Raw genomic sequence first — 14,880 nt, 5'->3', positions numbered from 1 at the left:
TTTGTATTTAATTATTTTGTATAAGAAAATTGAACTGAAGATATGAGAGAATTTACATACAAAGTCAGTCCCAGAAACCACTAAGCTCATATGTCAAACTATGACAATAATATTGCTGTCAATTATAGACAGTCTTATGTAATAGAATACGAGAGTTAAACTGAAGGCACAACTGAATGTACCTCCTCTTCATAAAGAAGAGACTAACATACTAAAGATTAATCCAGTAAGAATTTGACAGACCTTTGTCGTAGATGTCAACTACAAACTTGCTGAGATATTCAGATCCAGGAGCAAACGCTAGAATCCTGCCGAGCAAAAGAGGCCCGAGCATTCTGGGATAGGTGCAGGCGAGAGAAGATGTGAGTAAAAGAGATCGAGTGAGAATCTGTAGCGTATTTTTCAAGTCTTTTAAATCTAAACAAACAGGTTAGAATGTTACATTTATTAGCCAATAAGTTGCCTTATAACTGAGTAGCAAATATAGACTCGGTAGTAATAGACGAGTGCACATATAAGAAAGCCCTAGAGTCTAATTGATTATCAGATAGTGCCACAATTGTATTTATGAATTCTGACCATCTAACCGACCATATACATGTAGACAAGACTTCATTATAAGCATACTATAGCTAGCATCTCTACCTCTGCCATATAGATATTAAAAGCATTTAATGCTAGAGCTGACCTAGATGGTTAATCTCACATGAATGTAAACAAACACATGAACTCTGACCTTCATCCTTGTCCTCTCTAACAACTAGTTGATCCTGGAAGTTTATCCCATCAGCAATCTCATATATTTCTGACCAGGAGTACATGCTGAAGAGCCCTGTCAGTCCCTCAATGTTGCCAAACACCTATGCAAACAAACAGGAGAATTTCTCAACAAAATGTCTAGAAGTCCTGTTCATCATAAATTATTGCATCTTGCTTCTCTCTCTCTCTCTCTTTTCTAGCATATGCTAAAACTGGAAATCTCTCGCCTTTATTTACACGTAAATTCATAATGATGAACATGAAGGATGCGATCATTTTATAAAACTATATGATCATCCTTTGTAACTGTGTGATCATCCTCTGTAACTATGTGATCATCCTCTGTAACTATGTGATCATCTTATGTAACTATGTGATCATCTTATGTAACTATGTGATCATCTTATGTAACTATGTAATCATCTTATGTAACTATGTGATCATCTTATGTAACTATGTGATCATCCTCTGTAACTATGTGATCATCTTATGTAACTATGTGATCATCTTATGTAACTATGTGATCATCTTATGTAACTATGTGATCATCCTTTGTAACTATGTGATCATCTTATGTAACTATGTGATCATCTTATGTAACTATGTGATCATCTTATGTAACTATGTGATCATCTTATGTAACTATGTGATCATCTTATGTAACCATGTGATCATCCTTTGTAACTCTATGATCATCCTCTGTGACTATGTGATCATCTTTTGTAGCTATGTGATCATCCTTTGTAGCTATGTGATCATCTTATGTAACTATAATTAAAAACACTATCAATGGTATTCAGCTCAGGCCAACTCTGTTCAAAGTCTAATGTTGTTTTATTAAATGAAAACAGCTTCTTAGATTGTAGAGCTCAATGAGCTCAGAAGGCCTCTCTTCTGTTTGAAAGTATCGAGTGAAATATTAAATTAAGTAGGAGACTCAATAATGCAGCCTATAGAAGATCAGCAAAAAGACAGATTGTTTCAACCAAGATTTAACTAGTCGATTAACATAATGACGAATGTCGCACTGGCTAACTCACCAATTAACCAGTACAGTCGACCCTCTTTACTAATATTGTGAACGAGTGTAGCTATTATATTACAAGTATAACTATTGTTATCTATTACTATAGTTATTATATTACAAGTATAACTACTATTATCTATTGCTATAGCTATTGTATTGCAAGTATAACTACTATTATCTATTGCTATAGTCATTATATTACACTATATATACTATTATTTATTGCTGCAGTTATTATATTACAGGTATAACTAATATTATCTATTGCTATTGTTATTATATTACAAGTATAACTACTATTATCTATTGCTATAGCTATTGTATTGCAAGTATAACTACTATTATCTATTGCTATAGTCATTATATTACACTATATATACTATTATTTATTGCTGCAGTTATTATATTACAGGTATAACTAATATTATCTATTGCTATTGTTATTATATTACAAGTATAACTACTATTATCTATTGCTATAGCTATTGTATTGCAAGTATAACTACTATTATCTATTGCTATAGTCATTATATTACACTATATATACTATCATTTATTGCTGCAGTTATTATATTACAAGTATAACTAATATTATCTATTGCTATAGTTATTATATTACAAGTATAACTATTATTATCTAATGCTATAGTTATTATATTACCAGTATAACTACTATTATATATTGCTATTGTTATTATATTACAAGTATAACTACTATTATCTATTGTTATAGTTATCATATTACAAGTATAACTACTATTATCTATCGCTATGGTTATTATATTACAAGTATAACTATTTACATACTAAAAAGGACATGTTCAGTACCTAAGTGTTTTCTGATAACATAAATATAGGGAATGAGTGAGGGGTTAATGTGTAGCTTATGTACCAATCACAATTTTAAAATAACTATGGCGGTTTCTGACTTGTTTGGACTACACGAAGGTGCCCAAAATATTTGTTGGTTTCTTTGTGTGTAGGCCTATCAGCACAAGTTGTAGCTCAAGGCCTTTATAAATAATTACTATTTCTTGACTATAACAACATCGTGCTGTATAACTAAAAATGTTGCCTTGGATTCATTCATGGATCATCATTTAGTCAATAAACTAACTTTTGTGTTAGTTGTGTATTGCGAAAATGAAATGCTGAGGATGACTCCGCAAAGTTTATAGAAGTGCATAGGCGTAAAATATTGTGTGTAGTAATACTTCTGTTCAATGATGAAAATTTTGATAAGTATCTCTTAGGCGCAGAAGTAAAAAATCTGAAAGCGCTGTAATGCAGCAAAGCCTGAAGTGAACAATCAACTATTAGAACAAGAGAGAAGTGTCAAAAAACTCGGCTAACCAAATTTTTGTAAACATGTTATAACCACCTCTTTGAAGAAATCTTTGAGCCTGTTCAATTTGAGGAGCAGAAATGGCAGCTGTCCCAGCTTCCTTAGATTAGGTCGCTTATTCTCCATGATATTGGGCATTGCGGGCACGTATCTATCCTCCTCTGACTCGGGTGACTCTAGCTTTAGTTTCTTCATCAGTTTATCAGTGTAAGTAAAGGGTTTTTTCTTTCCAGCCCATTTACCTGCAAGCATTAACTACTAGACTAACATATCATGACTTGCGCTAGATACAACTGATTAAGCTCTAACAAAAGCAGCACTGATAAATCAGCTCCATTCTCATATATAATTTACATATATAGAATATATAGTATTCTTAAAATCAACAGAACCTTGCCCTCTTTTAACACCAAACTCACATTTACTCTCCTTCTTCAATTACATGCCAAGAATATACTAACGAAATATATCAAATGCAGCTGCAACAATATACACCTATAAAGTAGTCAACCATTGAAGCCCTCAATGAATCACAAAGTTCAGCAGCACTTGGAGTGCTTCCATCTTCCCTCTTGTATTCTTGAAATGGAAGTTCTTCTTTGAACATTGCGTCACCAACCTCAACAAACTGCCTGTGGTACCATGCAATCACCTGCAAAAAAGTGTGACCATTTATGGAATCGATTGTCGGTTGCGAATTTTTAATTCTTTAGCCATACGGACAGAAAAGGAATTCATTGCACTTATAACACAGCTCCTTACACTTCCTCCAGTAGCTTCACGGGTGACCAAATAATTTTGAACTAAGTTCCTGATGCGGGCCCAAAGAACTGTAGGAAGACGCCGCAATGGAGGCACATGAAACTGATAAACATCGTTGAGTACTTCGTCATCCAGAGAGATGAGATCTACCAACTCATTCTCAGTAAGGCCGAGGTTGGAGAGATGCAGATAGGCAAACAGCCTGTGTACGAGCAGGTTTCCTATATAAACATAAAGTTGATATCATGTTACTAGTAGATATAAACATAGAGTTGATATCATGTTACTAGTAGATATAAACATAGAGTTGATAGCATGTTACTAGTAGATATAAACATAGAGTTGATATCATGTTACTAGTAGATATAAATATAGAGTTGATATCATGTTACTAGTAGATATAAACATAGAGTGGATAGCATGTTAGTAGTAGATATAAACATAGAGTTGATATCATGTTACTAGTAGATATAAACATAGAGTTGATATTATGTTACTAGTAGATATAAACATAGAGCTGATATCATGTTACTCGTAGATATAAACATATAGAGTTAACATCATGTTATTAGGAGATATAAACATAGAGTTCATATCATGCTACTAGTAATATGTAATAAACACGTAGAAGATATAAACATAAGTTAGATATCATGTTACAGGTAGGTATAACAAGATTCCTGCAAAGTCCATAGTTACACCCAAAATCCAGCCTGAAGTTATACTCAAATTAGAATGCAATATTCAATCACAATCCTGATTGAAAAATGCAACTACAAATGATAATGAAAAGTTGATACCATTTGTCTTTTGCAGCTCTTTGAAGATATAGTAGATACATTTCTCAGGAGAGTTGATCTCTTGAAGAAGCTTTTCTAGCTCAGAATCATCCATATATGACCGTACCTTCACCAGGACATCAAAGATCAACTTGATGTAAAGTGGGTTTGTGTTCTTGTCCTTTTGGAGCCTACCCACAATACCATTAATTAATAAAGGCATTAAATGTGAAGTTTTGTACTAGTTTAAAATTACTAGCAGTTACAGCTTCACATATGCATTATTCTAGACTGCATTACTAAACTATTTCACTAAACTGACTTTTATATAAACACTACACTTAATTTGAAAGAAAATTAGCACAATGATAACATAAGCAAAAGCACATTGTAGTAATATGGTGAGATATCCCGTTGTAAGGTAATAAAACATAAATTATAGTAAAATAGCCTGTCATACTGTGATACTGAAATACAATACGGTAGCATAGCCTGTGTTATAATAGTTTAGAGTCTAATAAATTAACATAGCCTTTGACATGGTAACGCAGGCAACAGTTTAACCTGTAACATGACAGATTAGTCTGTGATAGTTTTGTAGCTCATAATACAAGGGCTTGTGATATGTTTACATGTATACAGAACAGTGATAAATTTAATAAGAAAAAATTAAAGCCACAATCACCTTTGAGAAACTATTTCCAACTGGTTCCCTGTCAATCTCCTTTGACTATCACTCAACCAGCTTTTTATCAGATTCATGGCAGAGTCATGGCTCAAACACTCAACCTGTGCATCGTACAAAGTAAAACATATGCTCCTGTTTATGTTTCACAGCTACACTTGAATACATATACCTGAACTTTCACTGCGAGTGTACTAAATGTTCACATATAACACAGTCAGACGCGGTACTACATATACAGAGGAGTATGTAATCATGGGACCACCTAACAACCTTTATCAAGCTTTTTGTCATTGATGGCGTGAACTAATTTTTTTATTTCAAGATCGTACAAAATATATACATCATACAGCAGAAGAAAGTTTTGTAAACTCTGTCTTCTCAAGAAATATAATCTATTTACTGGGTACCCATTTTATCCTGTCCTGTGATTGACAATAACAGCTGGCCAGCTAAATACTAAGATGCTACTCATATTCCAAGGGCCACTAATTTACTTTTGTATAGCTATATGCTTATGAGAAACTTGCATGTTGAAAAACCATGTTAAGTTTGACCAACATTTTTACAACTATAAACTTACCGTATGTCCTTAAATATAAGCCCATCCCGCATATAAGCCGACCCTATACAAACAGCCCCGATGATAGGGAATTTATACAAATTTGCATATAGCCAACTCTGTAAATTGTACCTTCTCGTACAGACCTATCAATGCAAAATATTGCAGAAACCGAATGGCTTTTGCCAGCTTATTATCAAATGTGTCTGGTTGGTGAGTAGTTGTATAATTAGCCTATCGTGTCTCTGCTTTATCAAAAGGAAACAATCATCTGTTTGCATAGAGCCAAGGAAAACTTGTTTGCATCTCACGTTGACCTTGGTTTCGCTTTGCAAAAACACAATTTTATAGCTATTTCTTCTTCACAATGATTAGAGACATTACAGCTACATAAGTTTCACAAATTGTAGATCAATGGATTTATGATGACTATCTATTGAGCAATAGTAGTAGTAACAGTAAGTTTTTTAACAGTAATAGTAAACTATAGTAATAGTGGTAACTCGTCTGACTCGGAACACGCCTAACTTGTCAACCAGGGAGAAAAAAAGTGTCCAAACTCATTCCGCAACACATTTGTGTCCTTTTTATGGCATCAGAAAATACTCATCAAATTTTATGCTAATTAATGTGGTCAAATGTAATGATAAATTATGTGTGCCGGTGTCGAATTTTTTGTTTTGCTGGATATTTAATTGTCTCCATAAAAAATTTATTTGTCAGCAAAAAGTTAATTGTAGTGATGACCATTGTTGTCATGTTTTACTTTTATTAATAAAAGTTCGAGTTATGGTTGCTAAAATTAAGTTAGCATAATGTTATTTTGTTTACTTTTGATCAGAGTTTGTTTTATAATCGGCTGATCAGCGGGGATATATGGTAGTTTGTATTGGATTTTTTGTCATAATACGCAGATACTGCTAAGTTACATCAAAAACCGGCTAAATTGGCAAATTATCATTTAATATTTAAACAGTTGCACGTGTACAACAATCTAAACTTTTCTGCAATATGCACATTGCCATAATTCATCTCATAAATAATTAAGAACTATGAATCAATAACAAATAATGTGTATATTTTAAGTGGTTCCATAATTGCGATCACCTTGTGCCTCAATCTTGAAACGCTGGCTAAAGTAACTAGTGTCAAGATGTTTTCTGATTTCTAGAAATATATGTGCAGGAAAAGTATCTTAGAATAACTGTCGTTGAATGGGTACATGATAAACAATTGTGTTAGTATAATGGGTTCAGCAACTCGGAGTTATCCCCTACAATTAGTTTTCAATGACACGCAATTAACAATAGTGAAGGAATTTATTGAATCTACATTCCTTAAAAGCCAAACCCCTCACCTTCAGATAGTGCTTCTCACTGTAAGGCCTCATTTTAATTATGTCTAGGATGTTGTGGGCTTTAGGCAGTGTGGAAACAATCACTTTTACATTGTCAGGGAGGTCTTTAGGTAGCCATGCAAGTGTGTGTGCCTAAAGCAAAATTTTGAGAAACATATGTGAGTACGAATAAAAATGATAGAATTCACACAAATAAAATACTTTCCATACACGCATACAACAACAGAATTTATACAAAGAATCGACCTTCAATATGTGCATACAACAACAGAATTTATACAAATAACAGACCTTCCATACTCACATAGAACAACAGAATTTATACAAATAACAGATCTGCTATAGTTACCCATGATAGAGAAATTTAAATTTAAATGGTCAAACCTAAACTTTGGTTCATTTTTAAATGAAAATTTTTTGATATACATTATAAGGTAAGTTGTAAGACAATGTTTGTCTTGACATATGAAGTTATTTCCAACATATGCCATTTACAAATACTTGAAAGTTAGTGGTTTTTAAATCAGTATTACGCATGCAGTTTTCCTACATAGTTTGATTTTAATTTGCTTGAATAAAAAGAAACAGACTTTGATACCTCTTTTTTAAACTTCGTAAAACAAAAACTGGTTAGACAAAGAAATTGTAGTTTTGTAAATCAGTAATACGCATGCAGTTTTTTAAGTAGTGTTGTTCTGCATTGCTCAATTAATAACAAACAGTCCTTCATATCTTCTTTTGTTCCTTTGAAAATTCAATGAATCACAAGCTGGTTAGAAAGAGTAGCCAGAGAAAGAGTAGTTAGAGAGAGAGAGAGTAGTTAGAAAGAGAGTAGTTAAAGAGAGAGAGTAGTTAGAAAGAGAGAGAGAGAGAGAGAGTAGTTACAAAAAGAGTAGTTAGAAAGAAAGAGAGAGAGTAGTTAGAGAGAGAGTAGTTAGAGAGTAGTTACAAAGAAAGTAGTTAGAAAGAAAGAGAGAGAGTAGTTAGAGAGAGAATAGTTAGAGAGAGAGAGTAGTTAGAATAGAAAGAAAGAGAGAGAGTAGTTAGAGAGAGAGAGAGAGAGAGTAGTTACAAAGAGAGTAGTTAGAAAGAAAGAGAGAGAGTAGTTAGAGAGAGTAGTTAGAAAGAGAGTAGTTAAAGAGAGAGAGTAGTTAGAGAGAGAGTAGTTAGAGAGAGAGTAGTTAGAGAGAGAGAGTAGTTAGAGAGAGAGTAGTTAGAGAGAGAGAGTAGTTAGAGAGAGAGTAGTTAGAGAGAGAGAGTAGTTAGAGAGAGAGAGAGAGTAGTTAGAGAGAGTAGTTAGAAAAAGAGTAGTTAGAGAGAGAGAGTAGTTAGAGAGGGAGAGAGAGAGAGAGAGAGAAAGAGAGAGTAGTTAGAGCAGGGGTGCTCAACCTTTTCATAGTGAGAGCCAATATGAAAAATTATCTGTAGGCAGGGGGCCGAGATTACATCTACATAAGTTAGGTCAAAGTTGCTATACTCCTTGTTTGCACACAGAGTTCCGTGAACTGATTAATTAAGATTTACATTGCTATTTACAGTAAACTTTATTTAGGTTAGTAAAATAAATTGTACAACTAAAGTAAATGAGATATACATGTACAGGTACATAAATTGAACATTTCATGGACAGTTACAAACACTAAAACATGTAATTAGATATTTCAGTGTGATACTTGGTATTGCTTTTCTCTGACTATTCTATCAATGTCAGGCTGGGTAGCTGAGGAAGCCAGTCTTAATTGCCGGTTCAAGTGTTCATCAGTGATAGTTGTCCTGTATTTATTTTTGGTATGCTTCATACGGCTGAAGAACTGCTCGCATAGATAAGTCGAGCCAAACAAACTGCCCATGAGTAAAGCATGTTTGTATAGGCCTGGAAATCTTTGTTTTGGAAGAAAATCACGGTAAAATTCTACAAGTTCATGGCTGTTGTGATGCTGGCTCAGCCTTTTATCAGCTTGAATATCAATCAGTTCCATTTGTAAAGGAGCAGGTGCTTCTTTTGCGTCGACTGAGAATGGGTCTTCAAAGATGTTGATATGCATGCAAGTGCCATCAAATTGAGCAAACCTTCTGCCAAATTCAGCAGCAAGGCCAGTCAGGAGCTTTGCATATGGCTCTGCACTGACATGATTTTCAACACTCTGTTGTCGCTCCAGCAGGCTCTTAAAATGTGTGCAGTTTCCATTTTGAAGTTGACCGACCCACAGATTTAATTTACACCGGAAAGCTGTTATATGGCTCCACAGAGATGATACATGCTGCTGCTTTCCTTGTAGTTTGCGGTTGAGATCCGCCATATGCTCAGTAATGTCTGCCAGGAAAGCAAGATCATTTATTCATGCCACATTTCTGAATTTTTCATGGTTACGTCTTTTGCCTCTCATGAAAGTATTGATGGGATCTAGAAGACTGAGAAACCGACGAAGTGTTTTTGCACTACTGAGCCATCTCACTTTACAATAATATGTCACGTCTTGAAATTCTGCTTCAATCTCCTTCAGCATCTCTTTGAACTGGCGGTGGCTCAAAGCTCGAGCCCCTATGTAGTTTACTGTGAATATAACCAATTCCATGACATGTCCCATCTTAAGGTGCTGTGCTCCTAAATTTTCCTGGTGAAAGATGCAGTGGTACACGATAGGAGGGACATTCCACACTCTGGACTTCAACAGCAAGCCAACTAAGCCTGTGTGTTCTCCAGTCATTGCCGGCGCACCATCAGTGCATATCCCTGATAACTTCTCAAGTGGTAGATTGAAATCTTTAAGTTCTTTGAGCAGGTTGTCAAATATGTCTTGACTAGTTGTGGTGCCGTGAAGGTTGCTCATTGTAAAAATCCTCTGTGATGCTGAACTGATCATCAATACCTCTGACCATGATGGCAAGTTGTGCTATGTCTGAATTATCTGTACTCTCATCAAGCGCAATGCTAAAGTAGATAAAATTGCTTGCAACCTCTTTGAGTTTGCGCTCAATGTCCTTATTCAATGTTTCAATCCTTCTAATTACTGTGTGTCTTGATAAAGAGATGCTCTCCAGTGCTTCTTTCTTGTCAGGGCAAAACTCTTCCACAAATGCTGTCAGTACCTACAATACAATAGTCAATAACAATACTTTCATGTGCTGTTGAATATGCTGATAAATTTAAATAAAACATAAAATGCATGCAAATATAATACACATATAAATGGTACCCAAACAAGAACCGGTAATATTCAGCATATTGATGAAATAGAGATAAACTTACCTCTTTTGCGAACTCTCCATGTTGAAATGGCAGCTGCCTCTGGCCAATTTTGTTAGCTATCACCAAACTACACTTTGTAGCCTTTTCACTGATGTCAGTGTAGCGGGTGAACAAGCGCTGCTGTGATGCGAGATTTTTTGACAGTGTTTCATACTTCTCTGCTCTCTCTCGGCCACTGTGCTGGTCATACTGTTGTGCATGGCGAGTAGTATAATGCCATCGAATATTATATTCTTTGAGAACTGCTATAATTTGGTTGCAAATTACGCAGACAGCCTGATTTACAGAGTGGTGTTTCACAAAATAGCTTAATTTCCAATCGTTATTAAATTCTCTGCCCTCTTTGTCTATCTTCCTTTTACTTGCCATGCTTGTGTTTAAATGAATGAACCGATTTATAAACCAACAGTTAGCAGGTCAGTTAGGGAAATTCCCTAAAAACTGGGGATTTTACCCACATGTGCAGTAATATCACACAGGAAGAAAAAAGTGATGCAAGGGAAGGGGATATCCAAGAGTCATAGCATAGCTGTTAACATGGTCAGAAAGTGTGGTTACGATTGGCCTACATTTCTGCTAAGTTAGGGCCTGAACTTGGGCAGAAAATTCAGTATAAAAATTTTAAATTGGTAAAGTCTCTGGGGGGGCCGCATAAAATCAGACTGAGGGCCGCATCCGGCCCCTGGGCCGCCTGTTGAGCGCCCCTGAGTTAGAGAGATTAGTTGTAAGAAAATGATAAAGACAATAGGCTACTTTTGTAAAATTGAAATGCCAAATAATAGAAAAACATGAGCAAACACTTTCAGATTAACCATTTCAAGTCTCTAAAAGTGTTTATGTTTTGCAAACACTGAAAATGATCAGAAGAAAAAAATTTGGTCAAGATAGTTAAAGACAGCATTATATAAAAAACGTCAAATATGAAAACATAAATATACATGTATATGGTATATAAACTAATCCGTCTTGGGCACAGTCAGGCCTACAACTCAACTCATCTGTCTTAAACATAAATGTGATGTGACAATAAAAACACATTTTTATTGACAGAAAAACACATTTTTATTAATTATAACTTTATTCAGTATACTACATAAAATTTAGGCTTTTGCATTCTGTATTTTTATATAACATACACATGTAAATCTTTGTACAAGGTTTATATAATATGTTTGCTTTAATATTACGTGCAATAGCCTAAAGTATGTGTCTTTAAGTTTTATAACTGTAAAATGAATTCAATGAAATACAATGCTCCAACATACTACAACCTTGACATACAAAGCCTTGACATACAAATCCTTGACATACGAAGCCTTGACATACAAAGCCTTGACATACAAAGCCTTGACATACAAAGCCTTGACATACAAAGCCTTGACATACAAAGCCTTGACATACAAAGCCTTGACATACAAAGCCTTGACATACAAAGCCTTGACATACAAAGCCTTGACATACAAAGCATACATCAAAACTTATTAGTTTCGTATGTTCAAGTTGCACAGTAAATGTCTTACTACAGTTACATATGAATAACAAGCTGTGTTAGTCTCAAAATAGACCTAGAACCACATAAATGATAGACATCAGATAGTAATATAGTAAAACACCTCAGTAATGTGTAGGTAAAGTGTTAATAAGGCTTATTTTAATTTGATCACAACTGGAGTGAGCCTTATGATGAGTGAGCCAGCAGAAAGCCAACAATCTACGAATACACTTGTAGTACAATCTGAAAGAGAGTTGGTTGTCAAATGGGGGAGAGAGAGAGAAAGAGAGAGAGAGAAAGAGAGAGAGTGACCTGTCAGCATTGCATGGTAGTATGTAGGTTAGCACTGCAGGTAGTGAAAAGAAGAGAGGTGGTGCATTCGAAAGGGAACTTGATGAAGCTAAAGGAAGTGAAATGACAGGAAGAGTTTAGAGAGGATGTGGAAAGGGAACTACACAACACAGAGAAGTGACTAGATGTGTGGGTGACTACAGCAGAAATGTTGAGGAAATCAGGAGCAAAAGTGCGAAAGATGCAAACGATGGAAAGGAGACAAGGTAGAATTTGGAAGTGCAAGAAAGCATCAAGGAGAAGAGAGATGCCAAGAAAACTGGGCTATAATGCAATATGAAGTGAGCAGGGAAAGTTACTAGAAAAGTGAAATGAAGGCAAAAACAGCAGTGGCAAAGGCAAAAGGGAAAGTCCATGAAAGACTTTATGGCAAATTAAAGACTGGAGAAGGGCCTCTACAGGCTGGCTAAGCGGAGAGACAAAGCAGGAAGATACATTGAGCAGGTCAGGATGGAAAACGATGTAGAAGAAAATGTCCAGTCAGATGCAAAGAAAGTAATGTGACCCAGGAAAGAGCACTTTGAGAAACTGATGAATGAGAAGAACAAGAGAGAAAGGAGAACAAAAGAAGCAGAGAAAAAAGATTGCCTTAAACAAAATTCAAACTCACGCCTTCAAGCATACTAAACCAACAGCCTAAAGGGTGCACCAAGCAACTACCTTCTGGATTGCTAGAATAATTGTACACATACATATAGTAATCACACCTGACAATCTCTTAGGGCACCTGATACTGCCAGAGTATTAATAATAAGCAAGCTATTTCAAATTAAAATACCCCATCCTATAAAAGGTGTACACTTGTTGTTCAACAAACTGCAGCATGCATCACTGTTACAGAGAGAGTATAGTATATAGTAATGTTGTTATTAACAGCATATCAAGTGTAACTTATAACAAGCAATATGGGACAAACCATCGGAAACCTAATATCTCCTGTTTCCTACTAAACAGACCTTTACTACTCCAGAAAATGCTACAACTCATCTTCACCCTCTTTATAATCAAGCATCCTCACCAAGCACCAGCAAAGATGCTAAGACAACATTTCCCTCTTTTTTCCCTCTCACCTTTCCCCCTTACTCCCTCACCTTTCCCTTCACCTCTCCCCTAGAAACAGGAATGCAAAGACTATATGACATTCAACTGGTCCACTACTCGCAATAGCAATGCCAAGGTCAATTGGCTTTCCAATCTATTTTGCAAACTTTTTAAGTACCTTGTTATAAGCAGCGAGCTGATCGAGAGAGTCAAGAAATATGACTACTCTGTACACTTTGGGAATTGAGTTGAGCATGATGTCAAGTTTTTGCATGAGATCTTCTGTTTGTTCAGGCTTGCACCCTCTCAAATAGAATGAGCACAACATGTCAAACTCATTGCATCACATTATAATGAAAACTGAGCTGAGAGAACAACTCCCTCACTACACTTTTTGAACAAGTTTTACATCGAACATTGGCGGCTATTCCTACTGCTCCAAAGTAGCAATTCATTCTTTTTGATAGCTAGCAGATAATTTGCTCACTCTCAAATCGAGGCTAGATCCGCCTGCTGGTCTCTTTGAACCCTGACTGCCGGTATTCTAAAATTCACATGGTTTTGTTTACAAATGCTATTTCCAAGTAACAGCGCAGACCAATCAAATCAATTTTTACATATAGCATTAGACTGAAAATTTTACATCCATTTTATTGTTTTCGATTATCTTTACCAATTTTCTTTATTATTATTATAACAATTGTAGTGGGATGATATTGTTAAAAAATTTAATACGACTCATTTGTTGGTATGTTACAGATGATAATAACGCAGGTGAAGAATTACATGATACTAACTATAAATTGAGGTAATACGGATAATTTGGGTCAGAAAACAATGAAACAAGAGATATGATGATACTGTGATTTTTGAAAATTTGTTAAAATAGTATGAGTTTTTATGGCTTTAACCCAAAGAACTGTGAAGCAATCTTTTTTATTTAGTGAAACACGCCGTGTTGTTGGATATGTTTTTCAGTGTTTCACTAAATATCAATTGATTAAGAGTAGAATAAGATAAATTTAATAAAATTTTAAAAATGTCCTACTTTTTGACAAATTGCCTAGGGATACTGATATACGTAGACAAAGACAATCAGGGTTCAAAAGTATAATACACAAGCATTAGCTATCTGGTAAATAGATGAATACTCATCAGCAAGTATTAGCTATCTAGTAAATAGAAGATGAATACTCATCAGCAGGTATTAGCTATCTGGTAAATAGAAGATGACTACTCATCCGCAGGTATTAGCTATCTGGTAAATAAAAGATGACTACTCATCAGCAGGAATTAGCTATCTGGTAAAGAAAAGATGAATACCCACTTGCAAGCTTCAGCTATCTGCTTTATTAGACTTTGTATGAGAGAGTCAACTCTGGTCGAATCAGGAGTTGTCCCGAGGAACCGTCTCACAACCACGAGCTGTTTATCCTTAGCATCTCCAAGCCAGTCGTAAACGTGCATGGA

The 14,880-nt window shown here is 35.1% G+C and overlaps 3 protein-coding genes across 3 annotated transcripts in view; all 3 read right to left on the bottom strand.

Moving 5' to 3' along the window:
• LOC137407913 (uncharacterized) overlaps positions 1 to 9,576 on the bottom strand; it is a 42,009-nt gene extending 32,433 nt beyond the window's left edge. Inside the window, exons 1-9 of the mRNA XM_068094297.1 lie at positions 8,950 to 9,576; positions 7,277 to 7,408; positions 5,358 to 5,461; positions 4,694 to 4,863; positions 3,894 to 4,114; positions 3,627 to 3,783; positions 3,168 to 3,373; positions 731 to 860; positions 244 to 417 (exon numbers count right to left, since the gene is read on the bottom strand). Coding sequence (XP_067950398.1) covers positions 244 to 417; positions 731 to 860; positions 3,168 to 3,373; positions 3,627 to 3,783; positions 3,894 to 4,114; positions 4,694 to 4,863; positions 5,358 to 5,461; positions 7,277 to 7,408; positions 8,950 to 9,576 — 1,921 coding nt within the window. The remainder of the gene's footprint in view (positions 1 to 243; positions 418 to 730; positions 861 to 3,167; positions 3,374 to 3,626; positions 3,784 to 3,893; positions 4,115 to 4,693; positions 4,864 to 5,357; positions 5,462 to 7,276; positions 7,409 to 8,949) is intronic.
• LOC137408418 (uncharacterized) overlaps positions 1 to 14,880 on the bottom strand; it is a 309,349-nt gene that overhangs the window by 183,398 nt on the left and 111,071 nt on the right. The gene's annotated exons all lie outside the window — the stretch shown is intronic.
• Positions 9,616 to 9,984, bottom strand: LOC137407912 (general transcription factor II-I repeat domain-containing protein 2B-like). Its single transcript, XM_068094294.1, has one exon. The coding sequence runs from the start codon at positions 9,982 to 9,984 to the stop codon at positions 9,616 to 9,618; it is 369 nt and encodes a 122-aa protein (XP_067950395.1).

Source organism: Watersipora subatra, chromosome 11 (assembly GCF_963576615.1).
Source record: "Watersipora subatra chromosome 11, tzWatSuba1.1, whole genome shotgun sequence".
NCBI lineage: Eukaryota > Metazoa > Bryozoa > Gymnolaemata > Cheilostomatida > Watersiporidae > Watersipora > Watersipora subatra.
The sequence above is the reverse complement of the archived record's forward strand: the minus strand, read 5'-3'. Positions and strand labels throughout refer to the sequence as shown.

Coding starts and splice junctions, on each gene's coding strand:
- LOC137407912 (XM_068094294.1), bottom strand. CDS start 9,984: ATGACTGGAGAACACACAGGCTTAGTTGGCTTGCTGTTGAAGTCCAGA.